General features: G+C 31.1%; 3 protein-coding genes across 4 annotated transcripts; 1 reads left to right on the forward strand and 2 right to left on the reverse strand.

Moving 5' to 3' along the window:
* Positions 1 to 4,730: 4,730 nt before the first annotated feature.
* Positions 4,731 to 9,131, forward strand: LOC114375724 (NAC domain-containing protein 7-like). Its single transcript, XM_028333575.1, has 4 exons — positions 4,731 to 5,276; positions 7,108 to 7,290; positions 7,403 to 7,680; positions 8,236 to 9,131. Exons 2-4 carry the CDS (start codon positions 7,131 to 7,133, stop codon positions 8,878 to 8,880), a joined length of 1,083 nt encoding a protein of 360 aa, XP_028189376.1. The 5' UTR covers positions 4,731 to 5,276; positions 7,108 to 7,130; the 3' UTR covers positions 8,881 to 9,131.
* A 4,261-nt stretch (positions 9,132 to 13,392) lies between these two features.
* On the reverse strand, positions 13,393 to 16,427 carry LOC114373523 (thylakoid lumenal protein TL20.3, chloroplastic). 2 transcript variants are annotated; one of them, XM_028331003.1, is made up of 7 exons: positions 16,129 to 16,427; positions 15,876 to 16,038; positions 15,741 to 15,770; positions 15,084 to 15,190; positions 14,611 to 14,645; positions 14,379 to 14,461; positions 13,393 to 13,954 (listed from the first exon to the last, which is right to left on the reverse strand). In XM_028331003.1, the coding sequence occupies exons 1-7, from the start codon at positions 16,271 to 16,273 to the stop codon at positions 13,918 to 13,920; spliced, it is 600 nt and encodes a 199-aa protein (XP_028186804.1). In that variant the 5' UTR covers positions 16,274 to 16,427; the 3' UTR covers positions 13,393 to 13,917. The 2 variants fall into 2 exon arrangements, with proteins under 2 accessions (XP_028186804.1, XP_028186803.1); XM_028331002.1 differs by having other exon boundaries at positions 14,379 to 14,507; positions 16,129 to 16,425.
* Positions 16,428 to 17,661: 1,234 nt separating this feature from the next.
* On the reverse strand, positions 17,662 to 22,348 carry LOC114375539 (acid beta-fructofuranosidase). Its single transcript, XM_028333332.1, has 7 exons — positions 21,776 to 22,348; positions 20,732 to 20,740; positions 19,078 to 19,934; positions 18,696 to 18,857; positions 18,339 to 18,574; positions 18,131 to 18,218; positions 17,662 to 18,046 (listed from the first exon to the last, which is right to left on the reverse strand). The coding sequence occupies exons 1-7, from the start codon at positions 22,224 to 22,226 to the stop codon at positions 17,837 to 17,839; spliced, it is 2,013 nt and encodes a 670-aa protein (XP_028189133.1). The 5' UTR covers positions 22,227 to 22,348; the 3' UTR covers positions 17,662 to 17,836.
* Between the last annotated feature and the right edge of the window lie 760 nt (positions 22,349 to 23,108).

Consider the following 23,108-nt stretch of genomic DNA (forward strand, 5'->3'; position numbering starts at 1 on the left):
GTTTGGAAATCCAACCAATACAAGTAAATATATAAATTGTATTTTAAATTTATAAATTCAATATAGAGACAAAATAAAATCAAATATTTACCCAAAGATAAAAGATATTAAAAATATATATTTAATAAAATAGGAAGAGTGTATCTTTCCTTTTTATGATTGGGAGAGTGTATCTAATTTGTGTATTTTAATCTATTATTTATTATCTAAAAAAACATTTTCAGGTTAAATAACATATAACTTTATTTATATTTTTACTAAATTATAATTATCTAATCATTCTTTTTTATTGATAAATGTTAATTATTAAAATAATAAATTTATTGAAAACAATTTTTATTGATAATAAAATTATGTGCAATTAGATCCGTTTGCATCGCGTGTGTAAATCTAAAAAATATAAATTATTCATATATGTTAATCGTATAGTTATAATATCTTAATAAATATGACAATTTTAATATATTTAATGATTGTCAGTCAGTTATTATTAATTAATAAATTAGTTCATTTAATAGAATTTATTTTTAAAATTATTAACAGTAATATATTTTTAATTTCTTTCATGTAATAAAATATATATTTATTTGTCTCTATTTATTATTTTCATAACAGAATATTTCTTACTCGTTAAAAAATACATTTATAATAAAATAAAATAAAAATGTGTAATGTAATTACGATATAAATTTATTATTCGTATTCTTTAATTTATGCATTTTATTGTAAAAGCATTATGCAGTATTTTTTTTTAACCTATTTTAAGGGTGAAAAAATTATATGATAAGTAGAAAAAATATAATCCTAAAAAAAGTAGAAAAAATATAGACTTTATCATGTGAAACATTTGTAGAAAATATTATTTTGTTAATAATTTTTATAAATAGTTAAAAAAATCAATCAAAAAATTTAACTGATTGGTTATGATTAATTAATTGATAGTTAAAATTACATATTTATTAAGATATTATAAACCGTAGGATTAACATATGTTAAAGGGATAGATTTAGTATAAGTCTTTACATGGTATCAATGGATTCTATCCCCTTATATATTATAATTAAAACTAATTAATAAATATATATTTTGATTCTAATTACAGTGACCAAGAATATTTCAAAGTTAAATTAATTAATGATACAAACATATTTTGATTCTAATTCTGATTTAAATATAATTAACACTATTATATTGTGGTAAATTTTTTATTTTCTAACTTAAATGTGCTTTAGGAGAAGGAAAGGAATGAGTTTGATGAAGTGGAAAGAGAGAGGGAGGAGGACAAAAGGCTTATGGGAAAGAACCATGTTGGTAAAATTACAATGATTTATATATATATATATATATATATATAATGAAATAAAACAGTAATATAATATTAGTAAATGAATATTTATGTTATTATAAAAATATGTGGGTAAATAAAAAAAAAAAAAAGAAAGGGGCGAAGGGAATTGGGTGAAAGAGAGAGAACAAATTTGTTATTATAAAATAAAAGATAAAGAAATAAAAAGTATAATCCATATTACATATTTTCATAAAAAATAAAATAACATGGTGGTAAAAAAAATCATTACTAAAAAAAGAGTATGCCAAAAGCTCAACACAACTGTACTTTTTTGTGTGTCAATAGGATTACATAAAAGGCTTTTGTAAATTTTATAAAACGAGTTATTAGATCAATTATTTTATAAAATAATTAATGTCGTTATATATAACATTAAAATTTTTAATTTATATTTAATGTACATGTAAATTTATATAATAAATTTTGTGATAATTAATTTTTGTCTAATAATTAATTTGTTTACATATATAAATTGTAAATAAAAATTATAGGTTTAATAAAAATTTATATATGTAAAAAAAAATACCAAATTTATTTAATTATTAATTGTTGTAATAAACATCTAAATGCATTATTCAATTAAATACCAAATTTGTTTAATTTTTAATCACTGTAATAAACATTCAAATATATCATTCAATTAAATATCAAATTTGTTTAACTATTAATTACTGTAATAAACATCTATATACAACATTTAATTAAATATCAAATTTATTTATTTATCAAATTTTATAAATAAATAGATGTATAAAAAATTTTAAAGATATATAATTTTAAAAAAAATTTAAAACATATGGATTGACAATCTATATGGCGGATTGACAATCCGTACAATTCGTATGTTTTGAATTTTTTTTAATACACACCTTTTATTCTTTGACAATGAAAAATCATCGAATTTCACTGTATATTCATAAATAATACATGTTTACCATCTACGATAACAAACATTCACAATAGAATGCTAACAGAAGCAAGTTATATCAAGGGAGTGCAGTTTTACTAAAAAAAAAAAAGCACCGCAAAAATGAAAAATTTAAACCCATAAGAACATTTTCAATATTTTGGAAAATTACCGAGTATACCGCAAAAATGCAAAAGTTAGAGCGCACGGCAAAGATGAAAACCCAACAAGGCTCTTACTAAACAAACTTCCTATTTTTGCTTGTACACCACCTTTCACTTATTTCATAATTATTTTTCCAAATATATCCTTTCCTTTTTCTTTTACCAAAAGTGTGCACCCCCTTATTTTTTCTGTGTTCCCTATACTCTCTCTTTCATCCTGTATGAATCTATGATCTCATTGTTCTCGATTTTGTGTCTTGATTGTATCCGGCGTGGTTCCGTAGCTGTCAATCACACAAATACAGCCACCATCACCATCACCATCGCCTGTTCCATTCTCCATCAATTTCTCGTCGCTTCGGTCCAAGTGTGTTCCTTGCCACAGATCTATTATTTTTCAGATGTTGCCGAGAAAACAACCAAACAAAATAGCAATGAAGGATAATCACGTTGACGACGCCATGAAGCCTTACATAATCTTCTTTGGGTCCACCGTCGAAGCCAACACTGCTGTTATTTACTGGGTCTTCAACACGCTCGCATCCACCACTTTAAAGCATTTCCCTTTTCGTTCCTAAAAGTGTCATGCTTTTTATCGTCTTGTGTGGTAGGTTAGGTTAATTCTATTTGCGTTTTCTTTTTCAAAGCAAAAGGATAATATATCAAAACAAGGGAAGTTAACACAAGACATGGCAACCTCCTTACGAGGTATTGCAACTACAATGACCCATCCTGGGTATCAATAACGGAGTGGACCCCACAAACAGAACCTGTTCGTTCAGACATTGTGAGTTTAATCATAATGGACTACCCCACGCCAGACCATCAGCCTCCACGTATTGGGCCCATTCTCCACCGCCGAAACACAACACATTTTAAAAAATTAAATTAGTTTAATGATTTTTATACCCTTCTTTAATTATATACTGCCATCTATGTTATTATAATTAGTTTAAATTTTATATTAAAATATTTTTCAATTAATTCACTGTAAAAATTTTACTTTATTTTGTATATTTATTAATCTAGATTTAAATATGACATATTTTTTTTTAAAAGACACAGGCACAGTATTTGGAGAAGTGTCTCATTCGGATTCCCTAAGGTCGGTTGGGCCCGTATAGTGGAAGACTTAGGAGCTGATTTAATAATTCAATACAATATAAACAACAACAACAACAAAAAAAGAAAATCATTTGTGTAAAGCATATTGCATACCATTAGATGCAACCAAACAGAGCCCGCGTGCGGTTGCTCATTGCTCCAACTGAAAAACAATTATTATTTCTCTGAAAACCTTAAAATAAGCTAGAGTTAGCAGAAGTGAAAAAAGAAATATGATAAAATAAATGATATAATAAAAAAAATATTGTAAAGATATATTACAAAAATAGCGTGACTCTTAAAATAAAAGAGCTGCTGTTGTCTTATCTGTTGTTACTAATTTATTTGCACTTTTTGAAGACACACAAGAGCTCCTGCAACTGCAAATGGAAAGTGGAGCTAGCTTTTTCGATCGCTCACTTTTATCATTATTAGCAGGAGAAAAGCTTTTTATGCGTCGTCCCATTTCAAAGGATTGAAGAGTGTATAACTGTTAACTAATGACTAATGGCCACCGACCCAATGTACAGCTGGGAGCATGTTACCAATCTATTATCTGAATGGGAAAAAATGCTACTGACACACTTTTTTCTAACATTCTATAAAAAAGACTTCATAACTTAAAACTTATATGTGTGTGTGTTCTGTCAAAAATAAGCCCTAATTAACCCGACTCTTTCTACATGTAACATTTTAGAATTAAAATTCAGAAATAAGAACGAATTAGGGTTTTATCGTGGATGGTCAAATTAAATTAAAACACACGACTCATTTGATGTAAGTAGTACTGTAGTTTAATGATCATTCTAACATTTTATATCATACTTTAAAAAATAAATTATCAGCATATATTTAAATGATTGAATTAATTTATCATAATATTTAAATATTTGTAAATTAAGTTAATCATCATTCAATTATCACAAATACATAGTTCAACAACTAATTAAATAGAGTATTTACTTTGATTCTTGGACAGCCATATATATGCTAATATATATAAACCCAGATAGAAGGAAATAATAGAAAAAGTAATATATGCAATATGTATTTGATTAAACAAAAAGAGAGATAGAAACAAATAAGATGATGAGCTATTAGGGTGTCCAAATATAATTATTCTTATTAAAAATAGATATTTATGGTAACTGGTTGATAAGACACAGTAACACAATCCTGATTCTCCGGGCCGGGCAAATTATTCTTTTGTCGTCACTATCAGTTGCTGGTGGGTGGATCGGAGGAGGTTTACATCTCTGTCTGTCTCTCTCTTTCTCCCTCGCCGATTTAGCGCCACCTTTTATGAACTCAAGGCTTTTCCTGCAATCTAGCTCCAACTCAATAGATAAGCTAGAGAGAGAAACTTTTGAGAGGATTGTTGTGCTTTTGTTTTCTATTTAAAACCCTACCCCGTCTCCATTTTCCCATTCTTGAACCTTTCCATCTCTTTCCTTTTCCTTCTCTTTCTCAGTGATTCTCGGGATCTCATCTCTCTCTCTCTCTCTTTTGTAGACAACAACTCCTAGTAGACAGACAATTAGTTCATTCCTCGGTGCAGAACAGAACAGTTTGGATTCACTTCAATTCCCAAGGAACGCTATTAATTGCTCTTTCCACCTAACTTCTTTTCTTTGTCCCCTTAACTTGATTGCCTTTCTTTTTGGCTGGATTTGACGATATTCTTCTTATAAAGATTGTCAATCAAAGGCATCCCAGAAGCTACCATATTGAATACGTACGTGCTGCAAAAGAGGTTGGTTTCATCAGATCTACACAGGACTACGTGTTTTTACCTTCTAATTAGAAGAGTAATATATATATCAAGGTTGTTCTTAATTTCACAGTCAGCGTTTAAAATTGTTCTTAATCTGATTCATGTTTTAAATTTCTCTCGATTAACATGGATTTACCTTCCTGCTTGTTCTACTTTCGCATATTATTATAATTATGTGTTTGTCTAAATTATAAGACATGAAAATATATGGTGGAATGATTTTATTTAATTCAAGTCAACTAGAAAAGTCCAAAACAAGAAAGACAACAAAAAGACAGAAAACCATAGTCAAATGCTAATATGTCACTTCACTTGCATTAATTAAATCTTTACATGATCTTTGATCTTGCGTGTTTCGATTGGAGTTTATGTTCCATCAACACCTAACCGTAATATGCTTTCACTTTTTCTCGTTTTCTTCCTTTTTATGGGTTTTACACAATATCATTGCATATCTGACCTGTAATACACACCATATTTTTTTCTCAGCAGAAATGATATCCCCTTCCTACTCAAATCGGTTGAATGTTTTGAAAAATAAGCTTCTAATTACTTGTTCTTACTTCTGCATTTGTGCACATTTCGAACAATGGACTCGGTTTTTAGTGCTCGAATACGTACTTTTTTTGTGAATCAATGCAAAGATTATGTTTGATCCTGTAAATCCTCCTCCATCTTCATGCCTTCGCATCATTGCATTGTACAAAAGTGTGCCTTTAGCTAGGCTCTCTAATATTATGTGTCACAACTCATTTCTTTGTCTTTTTAAGGAAATAGTGTTTAATGTTTCCCAAATAAAGTTATCGATCGAGTGCTAGTATATGTTTAAACTTGTACTTTTATCACTTGTATTTTTATTTTGGATACGTTTGTATAATAGTTTTGTTTTTATTTAATTATAACAATTGATTTTGATGTTTAAAAATAGATAGTTTCTTCACCCGTTCATAGTCTTTTCTTGATATATATATATATATATATCCATTCGTCTTTAAACATAAGAACTTTAAGGAGATACTAAAAACTTTAGTTAGTATTTTGAAAATGAATAATACATATTTATATATTGAAGGTCTATGGAAGGGGCGAATTAGGTTGGGAGGACTGGGAATGATTGCTGCCTTTTCTTTTTCTCCTAATTAATAAACCTAGAGTTCAACTGCTTCTCCGTCTAATGTTTCAGAATGATTTGCAGAACTTACAGACGCAAAATTTCAACTAGTACGTTTGGATATCACTAATCAATTTTACTCCTCATGATCATGATGATATCATAAAAAAAATAGAAACAACTATTTATTATTTTACCTTCATCATAAAAAATATTTGATTACTTTACCTTCATTTGTGTCACTGTGACTTTTGATATTTTATTTGAATCTATTATAGATTTTTGTTCTACATTCTTTAAATATTTTTTTTATAAAAAAGTACTCTTAATATTTGTTAAGAAAATTGAATAATATAATTAATTTCTTAAATGTAAAAAAGTATTCAATATATTTTGAATAATTAAGAAAATTATTTAAAATATAATTATTTAGTTGAATAAAACTGTGACTCTCTAGAGTATTTAATAATTCATAAATAAACATTAAAACAAAATGACAAGTAGGAGTTTTCAAGTATTCATTTATTTTTAATTTTATTATAAATTTGAAGAATTTGTAATTATAAAATATAACTACTGAATAATAAATATTTGACGAGTTTTAATTATAAGAAAAAAAGATGCCAATTTTCATTTTCTATTACAAAGAAAGGTGATCGTGTTAATTTTTAATTTGTGTTTTCCTCCCCTCAAATGCAGGTTAATTAAAATCTAGAGAAGATATGAATACTTTTTCACATGTTCCTCCTGGCTTTCGCTTCCATCCCACCGATGAAGAACTTGTTGATTACTATCTTAGGAAAAAGGTAGCTTCTAAAAGGATTGATCTAGATATCATAAAAGATGTCGATCTCTATAAAATCGAGCCATGGGATCTTCAAGGTACGTATGATATATAAGCCTAGCTAGCTTCTTATGATTAAGTCTCCAATTAGAAATACATATATATAAACCACAGTACTGCTCACATTTGTTTATTTCTGATGATATATAGAATTATGCAAAATAGGAAGCGATGAAGAAAATGAATGGTATTTCTTTAGTCATAAAGACAAGAAGTACCCCACTGGGACTCGTACCAATAGAGCTACAAAGGCAGGGTTCTGGAAGGCTACAGGAAGGGACAAGGCAATTCACTCTAGCCCTAGGCATTTCCTTATTGGCATGAGAAAGACTCTCGTCTTTTACAAAGGACGAGCCCCCAATGGACAGAAATCTGACTGGATCATGCATGAATACCGCCTAGAAACTAATCAAAATGGAACTACTCAGGTAATTAATTAACAAACTAATTATTTACTTTCTTTTCTTTATAACAATTTCTCTCTTTCATCTCTGATTGCGCTAGTAATAAAACAGTTGAACTGAATAGAAACACGTATAAATTGGACTTATAGTATACGCACTGGGGAGAATTTTTCTATAGAATTGCACGAAAATTACTTCTACTGAATAATAGAAATTTCGGTTGAATCACAAAAGATTTGTCAGTCTTTTGTACATGCACCACGCTAATTAATAGTATTTTTATGAATACTTATTTTCACCACACTATATAATAATTGATTTATCTTAGCCTTTACCAAAGAATTGAGCTACAGTATTTGTTTCCTGCAAGTTGAGTATATGATTCAAGAAGAAAATGGTTACATTAATTAATCATCTATTACTAATTAATTTAAGAACTCAATATACATGATCGACAGTCTTTATATAACCTCTCGTGATTATATTTTTGTTTATTTGCGCTGTAATATATTCACTATGCGGGAGTGAAATAGTAACCTCTTAATTAGAGTGTAATTAATTTCTGTAAATGCTTTCCAGGAAGAAGGCTGGGTTGTATGTAGAGTGTTCAAAAAACGAATGACAACAGTGAGGAAAATGGGGGAGTATGAGTCACCATGTTGGTATGATGACCCAGCTGTCTCATTCATGCAAGAGCTTGAATCCCCAAGCAGAATTTCTAACCCTTATGCATCATACCACCAGCACTACCCTTTCAAGAAGGAGTTGGAATTGCAATTCAATATACCCCATGATGCTTTCCTCCAACTTCCACAGCTAGAGAGTCCCAAAGTTCCTCAATCTTCAACCAGTTTGAATTGTAGCCAAGTTATCCCATATGGCTATGGTAGCAATAATAATGGCAATGCTTTGCAGTCATTGTCACTCACGCAAGAGGAACACATAAAACAACATTGCCAGCAACAAAGTCTGCAATTTCCGTATGGTAGCAATGATCAAGCAGTGGACCCTGCTACGGATTGGAGAGTACTTGACAAATTTGTGGCTTCTCAGCTCAGTCACGATCAACATTTTTCCAAGGAAACAAGTTATTCCAAAGTGGCCGAACAAATTAAGTTGCTAGCAAACGGATGCACAAAAACGGAGATTGGCCAGGAGATGGCTTCAACTTCCACCCTTCCACCTCCAGTTGCCAGATTGACCTGTGGAAATGAAAGTTTATAGCTAGAAGATGCATACTATACTAATTATAGGGAGTACAGTTTAACGCTCTCGAAAAAGACAAAAAAAAAAACACACACACACTTATGTACATGATATACCCTAAATTATTAAATATCCTAAGATGTTGAAAATCTGCAGGTGACAGTGTGTCAACTAATAATCTGGAATCGATATGATGCAAGAAATACACATATAGCATATATATAACTTCGATTTGTTGTAATGAATTCAGTGCAAATTTTATTTATCTATAAAAATTGAAGACATGTATTATTATTTTTATTCAACATGACTTAAAAGTTAGAATTTAAAAGAACTTAAATTTATAAAAGGGACTTGTATATTTCTTTATGAGAAAATGACTTGTATATGAATACGATCATATTTTTTTATAATAAAAACTTATAAACATGTATGCAATCAACCGTTGCGAATTTGTCATTAACAAAACTAATATAAAAAAAGGAAGGTTAACAATGTATTTTTTAACACATTTTTTTAATAAATTTATTTTTCATGATCATCGGTTAAAATTTATAAAATAAAATAAAATATTAATCTTGAGCGAGGTTTATGAAATAAGGAATGCTACTTACACAATTTGTAATTAAAAAAAATCAAAATAACATTAATTGTTCTCTGATTAATATATTTAATTCTTAATTAAATTATACACAAAAATAAAAACAAATAAAAAAGAATAAAGGGTTTTCCGACTTGAGAATGAGATGGGCATATTGTCTAAAAGAGTTCTGATTTGTTTATATTCACAAATTTTAAACATTTAGTTCACACTTTTATTTTATTTATATCTTTCTTTTTATTAAATCATATCATATATACACTTTTCTCTTTATTTCTTAAGGTGTCAACCAAGATGTAAGAAAATCTTTTTTCTTGCCCAAACGGACACAAATCAACGGGACATCTGATAGTGTAGTGCATGCAACCTAGAATGAGTTCGCTCATCAGAAAAACTAGGGGTGCCGTATTCGAAGCAATGAAGCAGTAATAATAACATAACTAAAAAACCTATAGCATGTTTGATTTTATTCTGGACCCCTCAAACCAACGTTGCAAAAGAAAGCAATTCTTGCTTCTCACAAGACGGTGCTGCGGAATGTGTGCCAACTGAATCCAAAGTGTATAGAAACATGATAAATCGATCGGGGAAGCAAACGGCCGCATGTAGGGTGTTAATTAAGGACACTGTTCGCTATACTAATCTGCCTTAATTGGCTCACATATATATGATCATATTTAAGTTTTAACTTTATTATAGTATAAGAAAATATATATTTATATACCCATGCATATGGCTATATCGGTAGCCGCCGGTACATGTACGAGGCTTCGGTAGAATTTTTCAAAAACTAGGATACGACTACAACATGATATATATTAAATATAAATAGAAATATAAAAAACATAATAAGAAATATATGAAGGCTGCACATGTTTTAAAGGTGATACCTGTTTTTTTCCATGCATTCAGTACCAAAACCAAACTGAACTAGTTAACGTACATTACCTAGCTAGCTTTATAGTGTTTTACACAATGATTTCTATTCGGTAAATAAACATATATATCTAATGTATACTAAATACGTAACCAGGTAGACTCATGCTGTCATGCATCATGAATGTTATTTCATATATCAAACAAATTCTATAATTAAGAAAGTTTCCATATTCCATTCTCACAACGCATACCTGTGCGTGAAAGTTGGCTCCTCCTAATGAAAGATTTCTCTAATTACCACAAGCATCTTCTGGTGGTTCAGCAGTTGCTGGGGTATGCTATATCACAGGGTCTAGGCAGAGCCGTCTGTATTCAAAAGTTGATGGGTTGTTATATATATATACCTGCAACAAGGCAAATTAATCTTAAGCACCTAATCATGCATGGTGTTTAAAGGTAACTAGTACCGTAGTTCTATGTGTTGGGGTCATTGGATGTTGATGAGGGATGAAATTCTTTTGTCGGAGTCAACAATTAAAAATTTCCTTTAAAGCAATGGCACGACGAAACAATGATTAGGCGTGCGCTCATCAACTTAATCATAATGCTGCAGGTTTCAACTGTACTCTGTCTCATGAATTACTTACACTAAAAGACAGAAATTAAGTGTGAGAAGTCGGCATGCTTGCCTCAAGGATCGATGGATGAAAAGGGAAAAACGATTTAACAAAAGGTAAATATTTTTCTAACATCTTTTGACTTGGTACACAGTTCTCTGTCTCACTAGCTAGAGAAGAGAAAATCAATTGACTCGCGTTTGCTCGGCAAAGCCAAAACTAGTAGGCCATGCGCACTGAGGCGGCGTGAGACTGAGACGACTACAATAATTATTATTTAAGAGTTCTTCACATTCTACGGTAGCCATATTATTGACTATGTGAGTGTGATAAAACTGATCCATGTGAAGATAACAATAGCATCATCGCACATGCGCTTGTTTAGTTCCCCAAAAAAACATTGAATTACTTCCTGTCGTGTGTGTGTGTGTATATATATATATATATATATATTCTTGATTGTTTCTAATCTTTGAACGTTGACAGGTTGTTAATTTACTGCTAATTGTTAGTTGAATTGTTTACTGGAATGCTACAAAGCAGTGGAATAGGATCCTAGCTATATCAGGCAAACCTCCATATAATTTACTTGGACAATACTTTTTCATAAATTAAACTAATTTTTTAGCTTAATGAAATAAAGTCCTATCTTAATCTGAAGAACAGAGACGTGTAAAGTGTAAACACATGACTTTGAACTTTGCAGGATTAACCACGTTAATTTGTTATAAAATTCATCTGATAGTTTTCTGACTTTTCTACCTTTGACCTGTATATTTAGATGCACACAAGATGCCATTTAGTAAATATACGGTGCATATAATGTAAACCTGAAACACAATTATATATATATATTTTTTATCATTAAACACAATTATATATATGTGCATGCATAAAATGATAACAGACAAAAACTATGAGGTGATTGAAGCAGCATGAAGTCCAGGGTAAAATTTAAGGGGTAGGGTTGGTGGTCAAACATCCAAATTATTAAATATAAAAAAGAATAGCAACACCCGAGAACCATAGGCAATAAGCTGTAATACTAGAAGGACACATCCCCTGGATGAAATGTTGGGGAATCAACCACAAAGGGAGACAGACACTTCTCACATTTTTGTGTTTGTTTGTGAATCCATTAGTTTAATTTGAAAAGAAAATTATATTAGGAAAAATATCTATAGACTCCCCCAAATGCTAGCAAGTTAACACCTAGACAATGCATAAATAAAGATAGAAAATATAAAAAATAATAGGTCATATAATATGTGAGAAAAAAAATGAAATATTAATATATTCCTTAAAATTATGAATCGTCCAAAAATCAAGATTCATTATATTAATGCCAATTAAGAATCCCTCCCTCGGGAAAGACTGAAAAAAAAGTACAGATCAAAAGGAAAAGTAAAACCCAAGTTATAGGAAAAGTAAAATCAAGACTCATTGGCTTGCCGGTAGGAGTCGGGTCACTTTGTTCATTGTGGGCTCTAATGGGATTTTTCAACTTTAACAAAAGTTGCTTTCTCCGTAAGTTGACCTTAGCTTCTAAGGCCTCTCTTATCATTGCAAAAGGCCATATAGAGGAGTAGGTCAAGTCGTCAACATTCATATCACATTTTTTTTTTTTTTACATTTCTGAAAAGAGTTTTTTTTTTTTTTTTTGTATTTCTATACTTCACATTGCTAAACATTTTTATCATACATTACAGGAGTATAAATTAAGGGGGCTGAAAAAAGTAAAATAAAAATAATCATTTTTATAATTTAAAAAAATCGTGAACTAAATTGAGTGGCAGTTAATGAAACTTTTTAATTGAACTTCTAAGAGAAAATTATAATTTGAAATGAAGAAATAAAGTATCTTATATAAATTTACATATAATTTTTTTACTATTCTTTATAAGAAACAATTTTATTCAAGATATGGTTGACCACTAAATTTATTTATAACTTAATAATCACAGAGTGTTCATCAAATCCAGTTGACTATATGAATCCTATCATCTTAATCAAATTAATTAAATTGGTTTATATTAGCCTGATTAATTGCTTCAGTTTACTTCAAAATCAAATTAAACTAATTACAATTAATATATATTTTTAATTGTTTTCTTTTTAATTTTTTAAAGGAAATATTTCTTTTTAACTAGAATCAACTATCATATAACCATTTTAATTTTTTGACTTAAATTTATTTTTGGTCCTTATAATTTCACAAAAATGCAATTTTGATCACTATAAAAATTTAATTACACATTTGATCCACAATATTTTCAAAATTGAACAATTTTAGTCCACTGATAGTCAATCACCCAAAATTAGAGAAAATGTTGATGTGATTGTGATTAATAACAGGTGTGATTAACTTATCTACAGAGAAAATTAATAATGTAAAAATAAATAAAAGATGCCTATTTCATAGAAGAATTCCAATAGTTGAATTCGATCTCCGACGAATATTAACATCTATAAGAGAGAATGTGAGTGTGTTTGTGTAATATAAATTTAAACAAGAAATTGGACTTACATGGTTCATTAAAGTTTTGTGGCAAATGGGTGAGAAATTATGAACACGAAGCATCATTTTATATCCCGTAGATCTTACATAGGAGAAAGTGGCTGGACAAAATAGGTTCTGGCTTGCTAAACAGAGACCAGCAATATCCAACATAGATTCAAGAGAGGGCATCATTTGTTGAATGCGGATATGCTCTCAGAAATGCAAAGGCAAATAGAGGCCTCAATTGTAGTCTCTGATATATTTACACGAATATGGCCTTGTAGCAAATATTACAACTAGTTACTACTTTGCATCGCAAAGTCCTGTTGCATCATCACAAAAACCGTCTCGGTCAAGCAGTTTCTGTGGTGGAGCACTTAAAAGGGGAGATGACGGGGAGCCATATGCATTTCGTCGTTTGTTCCCACAACCTAAGCTTACTCTTGTGCTTACTCCTGTCACAGGATTTGTGCCACTAGCATACTTGCATAGCGCCTATACAATTTAATCAAACAATATACATCATCATCAGTCAATTATGCTCCAAAAAAGCAATGATACATATTCTAAGCAAGAATGGATCTTGATCAGATGTGAGGATCATGGGAGAAAGGTAAGCTCAAATAGCATGAGAAAAGACACTAAATGGGCCTATTTAAGATTTTGTATTTATTTTCTCCTTTTACAAGGTCATGATTTGAAAAGGGTACAAAAGAATACTTTTCTCATTTGAGAACAATAAAATAAAGGAAAGTTATCAATTGGAAGATGAAAACATGCTTGGATTAGTCCTGGTTACTCTTTGGAATGGAATGGAAGGGGGGAAGGAGGCTGGAGATTCATAAATTTGAAAGAATTAAATCATCATCCATTTCACATTGGAAGAACCATTCCTTTTATCTGCCATCAATGGCCATACCTGCTTTTGAGGAAGATCCAACACAGCATCACTAAAGTCAGCACCTTCGATGATGGCTCCCCCAAGGTCACTCCGTGTGAGGACTGTTCTAAGGAGAATGGCATTAGTGAGATTGGCTTCATTTAGAACCTTTAGACCTCAAACAAGAAAATCACACATATACCCAATTAAAAGAGAGAAAAAAAATTAGTATTGAACGTATAGATAAAGTTAATCAACTTGATGTAGATACCATGCGATCCATCAATGTATCACTTAAATCAGCACCTGAAAAATGTCAAATGAAAATATTTAAAAATTAGAATTACTGTTGGAAATTACACACAAGAACACAAGAATTTTTCTGCAAAGAAAATGAGGAGTACACGAGAATGATAAACTAAAAGGTATATATAAGAGTTCTTTATGTCTTCTGCCGGAGTATATTGATGCCATATTTTTTAACTTACAGAATAAACACTCTTTTGGATGTGTGAGGCTTAATCATGACTTTGAAGGGAAATCTGCCTTGGGTCCATTAGAATCTATTAGGTGAATGAATTAGATAAATTGAGTGAACAGTGGGTCTAGCAGAATCTATTATATGAATTATTAGACTTTTTTTTATCTCAAGATATATAACTTAGAATTGCTTTCAAACATGTTGTAAACTGTAAAGCTATTACTTAGCTTTTGAAATCTACATTGCAATAAGCTTATAAGTACCTGAAAAGTTTGCCTTGTATGCAACAGCTTTCTCAAGGTATGCACCATTGAAAGTTGAACCACTAAAATCAGATTCTCTCATATCAGCAGCTGTGAAATTGGCTCTTCTGTATCAGTCATTCAGAATGATTATGAATAGAGGACTCCAAATTTATACATTATTAGATTCCATAATTTGCTATGAAGTGACAATTTAGAATAAATTGAAGTAGCACTGTTCTACTATGCTTAATTGCTCATGTTAATTTGAAATGCACTTATATGTTAACTGCATAGAAGAATTTAGCTAGTTTCCTAGTATGCTTATGAGCTCAGTACTTGTATCTGACAAGTAGTGCCTCCAGCAATGCAATTGGTAATTCAGAACTCAAGTAAAACATCAATTTGAGGGACCAATGGATGCAGAAAAATATTACAAAACTGAAAAATCTTGAGTTTGGAATGTTTACACCAGAGAAGTATAGTCTTTTTGACAAGGTTGCATTAAAAGAATGAAAACTAAGGTTTTGAGCCAACTCATACTAGTACCTGGCATACGACGTAAAATAGAAACGACGAAAAAAATGAACATTGACTAAAGGAACAGGGAAAGATGAATGTTGCATATGTAATTTTATTATTATTATTATAACACGGCCAATTGAAACAAAACATTACCTGAAATTTTCATTGACATGCACCGCTTTCCTGCAGAACAATAAGGGATCCAAATTCAGTTATTATTGTTATTTCCCATAACAGTTCATAACCCGAAAGAAGATAGTAAAGTAGAATGAAGGAAACAGAACAAGCCTGAGGTCAGCAGAGCCAAACTGCGCAGCCGATCCTATTCCAAATTCACCCCTCATTTCAGCCTCAAATTTGTTGAGATCAGCAAGGGCAGACATGTCAGAGCTGAAGGCAATAACAGCAGCCGCCAACGTGGCCGAAACCACTTTTCCCCATTTTGTGGATTCTGCATTGGCAACACTCTTTCTTTCAATGAAAAAATGATAACAAAATAAAAGGGTACTAACTGCAAACTACTACTCAGTAGCGTACTCACCTTGACGATGATCTCTGTTTGAGTTAATTTGGCACACAACGACGGGAAAGGACTTGGAATGAGAATGCGAAATCTTTGAAGTTGAGCTTGAAGATACGTGAAGAGAATTAATTGAAAGTGGTGACAATGAATTGAGCGCCATCATCGTAACGATCGAGCAGCAAGATATGACAGATTTGTGTACTGCCAAGGAATGAAGAAGAAGGAGAAGCGAATTGGAGGGAGCTCGCAGTTCAGTAATTCATGGAGAAGTGGTAAGTAGTAGCACACGTGTTCAAGTCTTATCTGCTTTCTGGTAACACCACATAGCCCAATTGCTCTGCTCTCTAGTATTATTACAGTTGGATTATTTTTAGAGAAATTTGTCACTCTCACGTTTTATTTAATATTTTTTCTTTTAATCCTATTATGTTAAACTAATAATAAAAAATGTGTTATTAACGGTTTTTTTTATTATTGTTATAATTGTTGATTTTTTTTTTTAATAATAAAGTGAATATGCTAAGCTAAACAGAAAGTAGTACTACTACTAAATAAGAACTTCAATGTGTTCAATGTAATATTTAAGTCTTAAGATGACTTTGCTGACATTTAAGTTAGTCTCTCTTCAGAAACTTAAATCATATAATTTGATATACCCAAAAAAAAAAAAATCATATCATTTGTTTGTATATTTTTTTAAAATGATGAACTTTCATGCAATGTGATTGTGCAATATTATTTAAACTTATGTTAGTAATTGTTTTGAGAGTTTATTTTTTAAACTATTTCTTTAATTAGATATACTGAGCCCATTTATTTCAGTTTTCTTATTTTCTTAAATATATGCGCAAGAACACTTTTATTTTTAAAAAATAATTTAAAGATTTTAAGGTATTTTTTAAGATTATGAAGAAAAACAATATAAAAATATCTTTTTCTTATTATTTTGAAAGGCTTACAAAATCTAAACTTATATTTATTTTTAAAATAAAATATATTTTTATATTTGTAACCAAACAAAATATATAAGCTTTAATTTTTATAAAACCTCTAAAAAATATTATTTTTGTATATAATTTTAAATTCACTTTTTTTCAAGACTAAGCTTAAGCAATCTCACTTTTGTAATATTTTCGCTCTAAAATTTTGGGGCAAAATATTATAAAGGGAAGTCCCATAACGGTTTTTTGTTTATGTGTGAAATTCGTAAGGGGAAAGTGGGAAGATCAAAATTAGCGGCAATGTGGGAAAGGCCCATAACGACAAAATACCAGAAGCCCATTTTAATTTGATTGAAACTAGCGGGGCAGCAGCTTTTGCATATTTTTTTTAAGGCTAAATTAAAATTTTGATTCCTTTGTTTTCTATAATTTTGGTTTTCTATTTTAGGAAATTCATAATTTTAGTCCATAATTTTGCTATATCTAAATTAAGAAGAATTATCCTGGATCTTAATTAAGCTAATTAAAAACTGACATAATATGGTTGACTATGAGTTATAAAATATATTTAATTTACAAGGAATATTTCTAAATAAACAATAATATTGTGTAACAATTTTATTTTTGAATTGGAGAAGTGTCATATTTCTTTCATTATCATTACAAGCTTAGCAAAACATGAGCAACATATTTAAAGGCTCTCATTCGAGCAACCAGTTTAACAAATCAAACATACCCAAAAATGAGGGACGAGTGGACTTGTGACTTGCTGAGTCCTTCATCCCTTAAATCGAATTCCTTTGGTCAGGGTGGAGTGGGTGTATGAATGCAGAATTCATTTGCCAAACCTTAACTGACGCAGTCACAGAGGCCTCGGTGGCATTATTAAATAAAAACAATCTAGCAGCTCCATAGATTGCCTTGGTTGGATAAACTCGAGATGTTACACACGTCCTTCCACCTTGAGCAAAACTTTCCACTATAGAATGGTCCACCTAATTTGAACATGAAAAAATCAAAGTTCGTGTACATATAAGAATTTGAGCAAGAAAATCACAAAATTACAAGGATTAACTTACCAGTATCCTTACAGACAATTTTTCGTCTTTTAGTACTGGAACTAAGCTTCCCAAGATTTTCTTGCTAACATCAGTTGCTAAAGAAGACCTACAAAATAAAATGTAACGAATACATCATTGTATTTTATCACAAATTAATAAATAACATACTACCAAATAAATAAACAATGCAATTTCATGTTCAAAACAAAAAATATTAGTTCAATACCTTGATTGATCGGAGCAGAAGGAAGTTTTAAGTTGCCCATCGCTTCCTCTGACGACATAAAAGTAAGTGGGAGTGTATTCAGAAAGATCATCATCTGCCAAAACTAGAAGACCAAAAGGTCCTATGGCACCACGTTCAGTTGCTCCACCACTTGTGCTACACTTGTACTCCTTATTGGATTGGCCTGTCTTTTCCAAGGCTTCCTTATCTATCTCAAACTCAGCTACAATGTCCAACTGTTGCATTGGCAGGTTCAATTTCATGTCATTGAATTAGCCTCCCTTAATTTCATACAACTTGATATTCTCCTAACTATACTATCCAATTAAATAAAAAATAACATGAACTCTATCAAACCTGTGCAGCTGTTCCAATTTCTAGTGGCACCACTGACCCTGGCGTCACCTTCAAATTTTGAAATTCCTCGCTTCTCAGTCTCAAACTTTCTACCTCTGCCACAGGCCATTGAAGTAAGTTGCTACCAGTTTTCTTATCAAGTGTCACTGTTCTTGGAATACCCTGTACAATTATTGTTATTGTTAGCTTATATAACAATAGTTTAAAAGGAAAAAAATTATTTCATAAGTCTCTATTATCACTGTCCTGATGAAATTGTACATGACATATAATTGAATCTTATTATTTCTTTCTTTTAAACTATATCCAATTATGTGTCATGTGCAAATTGGGTGAGACTAAAAGGACATAATATTGTAAACAAGGTAAATGAGTAACGCACCTGAACTGATGCCCAACCTTTAGCCACATCAGCATATTCACTATCAGACTCTCCAATCCAACCCCACAACACTCTCCTCCCCTTACTCTGATCATAAAATGTCTTGGATGCATAAAATATACCATAGTCATATCTGAGTCCAATACCAACATCGTTCTTGAAGTCATCTGGTGTGAACTTAACATTCTTCTCATCATAAGTCCCAAGTGCATAGTAATCATGTCTATCATCATCCAAGCTAACCTTTACGACATGCTTCACATTCTCCCCATTGATTGAAGTATTCAAGCCATTTTCACCCTTGCTGGAAACTGGGAAGAAGTCAACACACTCCCACATGCCAGTGCCTGGCACAGCATGAAGCACTCCCTCCACATGCTCAAAGGTCTTAAAGTCAATGGTATCATAAACCAAGGCAATGCCAGTTTTGTTAAGCTTGGAACCAATACTGATGCGCCACTTTCCTTCAGAGGTGAGCCATGCAGTGGTGGGGTCACGAAAATCTTTGGCATCAATGCCTGGTGGTGGGAATAGAACAGGATTTGCAGGGTATTTGATCCAATCAACAAGGAGAGGATCAGAGGGGTCTGCAGGGTATGCAAGGTTTTGCACCTGCACTGATTCGTTGGTGGAACCAGTGTACAACATAATGATTTGACCATCGGGTAAAATGGTGGCAGAGCCAGTCCACACACCGTTCTTGTCATACCATTGATCAGCCATCATTGCTAGTGGAAGGTGAAGCCAATGGATCATGTCTCTTGACACAGCGTGTCCCCAAACTATGTCACCCCAAACTGCACCCTTTGGATTGTACTGATAGAAGAAGTGATACCACTCTTTGTAGAACATTGGACCTGAAGTTGATTCACAAATTGCAACAAATATGTCAAAAAGGTGGTGATGCAGGGAAATTTGGACAATTATGGCTCTTCTTTTCAACTTCAATAATTCCACCAATATTGGAAAAACTTTGTACTTTGGTTGAATAATTTTCTAGAATTTGATATTGGATCAAGAAAGTTGAAGGGGGTTACCTTCTCAGAAATAAGTAAATATGTAAATTAAAAATATAAACATTTATATACTGTTAATTTAAGATTAGTTAATATTACAAAGTAGTTCAATCAAGATTAATGATTTCTATTTTGTTTTGTTTGGTCACACAAACGTGCGGTTCAGAAACAGACTGCTGGAAGTACTGTTTAAGAACTGGGGTTGACCCGTTTATTCAACATTTTAGAAAAATCTCATTCCTTAATTTCTTATGAAAAATTGAAAGTCTTATCGTTTAAATAATGTGCAGAGAATAGATTCATAGATTTTCTGCACAAAAGACCCATGCTCGTATGATAATATAATAGCGTTAGGAATTTTGGCAAGTCATGGCAAAAGAAATGGCACAAATTAATAATATACATCAATAAAAGCCTTTAAAAAAAATCTACATTAATAAAAAGGAGAAGAAATTAAAGAAAGAAAAATGTTATTTATACAACAAAATCATATAGCAATTTAGATAACATTTTTTTTTATCTCTATTACATTTATTTCTATCAATCATTTTTATAAATAAAATATTATGCAAAAAATTGTATGATTTTTTTTCCAGCGAGTTAGGTAAAACAACGAGAAAAGGCGAGGGTGCTCTTACCATTAGGATCTGAAGCAGAGCAAACCAAATTCCCCCGCAGAGCAAGCCGAAGTCACCCCATAAAGATAAGAAAAAAGTTAGTATCACAAAGATTCAACTTTAATCACATTTTTTTTTTCATTTTCAATTGAGAGAATTATTTGGAAAAGGTATTTAGCTTCTCTCTCTTTTTTTTAATTAAGGAGTTGTATTTTAAAAGATAAAATACAGTTATAATTTGTTATTAAAATAGTAATGACTGAAATTTCAATAATTTAAATTTTATTATATATTTAATCACAATCTTAATTATTAACTATTATAATTATAAAGTGAACCGACTAAACTACACCCTTTCCCGACATTATCTTTTGATCTCGCTTGGTGAGATTGGGACTATAAAATTAATACATCATTTTTAAAATTAACAAGTCGACTATGTAGGGGTTATAATTAATTTTATGAAAAATAATTTAATTTCCTTGACAGAATTAAATGTATTTTTCGTCAAATGTTATCATTATAATTATAATAGTAATATTCATAGAGTAGCACAAAATTACCATTACTAGTATAAAAGTTAAATAAGATAATGAAATAATTACTGCGTATAAAGAATTAACAACTAATAAACAGCAAAGACTGAGTTATAAGCTAGATTTATTCTTTAAAGACAAATTAAGTTTAAAAAATAAGTGTACAGTAACCAATCAGTAAATATATTTTATGAGCTTTTTTTATAAAAAAAAAAAACGCATTTTGTTCTCTTTTCTTTTTCTCGTTTTTATGTTCCATCTTTTCTGGCCATGCTGCTTGGAAACGCAAATCCAATTTGGGGGTCCTTTCATCGATAGAATCTCCTAATTAACATTAATATTTAAAAAAAATCATTATTCTTTTTAAATATTTTGAATTTTTTATTTATTTTGCAACCATCCTAATTAGTGTCTTTATTCTTAATAGGACTCCGAGGTAGTTAATATTATTACACTAATAATGTGTTAAAATAGATTAAAGTGTAGTTAATATTATTTTAAAAAACAAACTGTAAATGAAGTTACGTACCGTTCATCCAATTCTTCTCAGGCTGGAAATGGTAAGCTGTTCTCTGCCATGACAGCACGCTATTGTTCCATGGATACGATTCCCCGCTCCCATTGTTGCTGTTCAATTGCCAGCTTGACTTCTCCGAAACCCCTGCAGACAAGCCACGTGAAACCGTCGTCTCCGATGTTGAACATGGTACTGTATCGGGGCTCAGTTCCAATTCATTGGGTGTTACTGTTAACAACGTTGTTGGCAATGATGACGACACGTGATGATGATCATTTGGATGCGCCCTGTAGCCATTGAAGGCCACCAAGGACACAAGCACCAGCAACCCACAAAAGATCACAAGCAGCTCTCTTGGAGCTTCTTCTGCGGGAAAGTGGGTTCCATCGGGTAACGGAATATAATTAGAACAAGGGAGTTCAGAATCAGACGAGGAGCTGGTTGTTGTGTTGTGGCTTCCCATTGCTGGGACTAAACAAGGAATGTGCAACAATTCACGTGATAATGGAAATTAAGACTTGTAACACTTGGGTTGGGTTTTTGTAGAGGAGGGATTTTGGCCAAAAGGACACACAAAAGTGCACAAATAATTGTAAACTGTGCGAGCTGCATTTACCATATGACCATATTTATAGGGGTCTTTCTGCCAATACATTACGGGGGTATAACTGTTTACTTTATTCTAACTAATATTTGGGCTTGCTGGCCCCGCCTTTTTTCTATTGCCAATGATTTTTTTTACTCTAGTTCTTTGTTTTTGTTATCTGTTTCTTTTATTATACATTTTGTAAGTTTGTAACTCGTTGATTGGTACGGCTCAAGTAAACTTACAAATTTAATTTTAAGGAGAGGGTTATTTTGAGAAAAATATTTAACTTTTATTGATATTTATATTTAAAAAAATGTCATATTATATATATTTTATCCTGGACTAGTCCAAATGATAATGATCACATATCTTACAATTTTATTGTGTGGCGATCCTTCAATAAGAGTCTCCAAGTTGGATGCTAAATGGCTGATGCCCTTTATATGGTCTACAATTTGGAAGCAAGGGAGGTAAGTCACCTGTAGCAACTTCGACGTCCAAGAGGTGGCTGAAGTTAGAGAGATCGTTTCCTTATGTGAGCTAATTATATCAAGTATTTATATTCTTTTTGCCTTTACACTGGCAAGTGAATTATTTGTTGATTATCATTATAAATAAGAGGGTTATATCTGTTTATTTTTATTTTTTCTTGAAAGTAAGATATTTTATAGTGAAAAATCATAAGATTAATTCTAAAGATATAAAAATCACTAAAATAAATTTTATTTCTAGAGAAAGTCATGGCTCATGAAGCAT

Source organism: Glycine soja, chromosome 11 (assembly GCF_004193775.1).
Source record: "Glycine soja cultivar W05 chromosome 11, ASM419377v2, whole genome shotgun sequence".
Taxonomy (NCBI): domain Eukaryota; kingdom Viridiplantae; phylum Streptophyta; class Magnoliopsida; order Fabales; family Fabaceae; genus Glycine; species Glycine soja.

Excerpts from the sequence above, each read along its gene's own strand:
- LOC114373523 (XM_028331002.1), bottom strand. The coding sequence starts at position 16,273 with ATGATGGCGCTCAATTCATTGTCACCACTTTCAATTAATTCTCTTCAC. Across the intron at positions 15,771-15,875 it reads TTTGGCTCTGCTGACCTCAG|GAAAGCGGTGCATGTCAATG; the intron begins GCTTGTTCTGTT and ends ATTGTTCTGCAG. Across the intron at positions 14,508-14,610 it reads ATACATTGATGGATCGCATG|GTTCTAAATGAAGCCAATCT; the intron begins GTATCTACATCA and ends TGAGGTCTAAAG.
- LOC114375539 (XM_028333332.1), bottom strand. The coding sequence starts at position 22,226 with ATGGGAAGCCACAACACAACAACCAGCTCCTCGTCTGATTCTGAACTC. Across the intron at positions 18,858-19,077 it reads AAGGTTGGGCATCAGTTCAG|GGTATTCCAAGAACAGTGAC; the intron begins GTGCGTTACTCA and ends ATAATTGTACAG. Across the intron at positions 18,047-18,130 it reads AATTGTCTGTAAGGATACTG|GTGGACCATTCTATAGTGGA; the intron begins GTAAGTTAATCC and ends TGTTCAAATTAG.
- LOC114375724 (XM_028333575.1), top strand. The coding sequence starts at position 7,131 with ATGAATACTTTTTCACATGTTCCTCCTGGCTTTCGCTTCCATCCCACC. Across the intron at positions 7,291-7,402 it reads CGAGCCATGGGATCTTCAAG|AATTATGCAAAATAGGAAGC; the intron begins GTACGTATGATA and ends GATGATATATAG. Across the intron at positions 7,681-8,235 it reads ATCAAAATGGAACTACTCAG|GAAGAAGGCTGGGTTGTATG; the intron begins GTAATTAATTAA and ends AATGCTTTCCAG.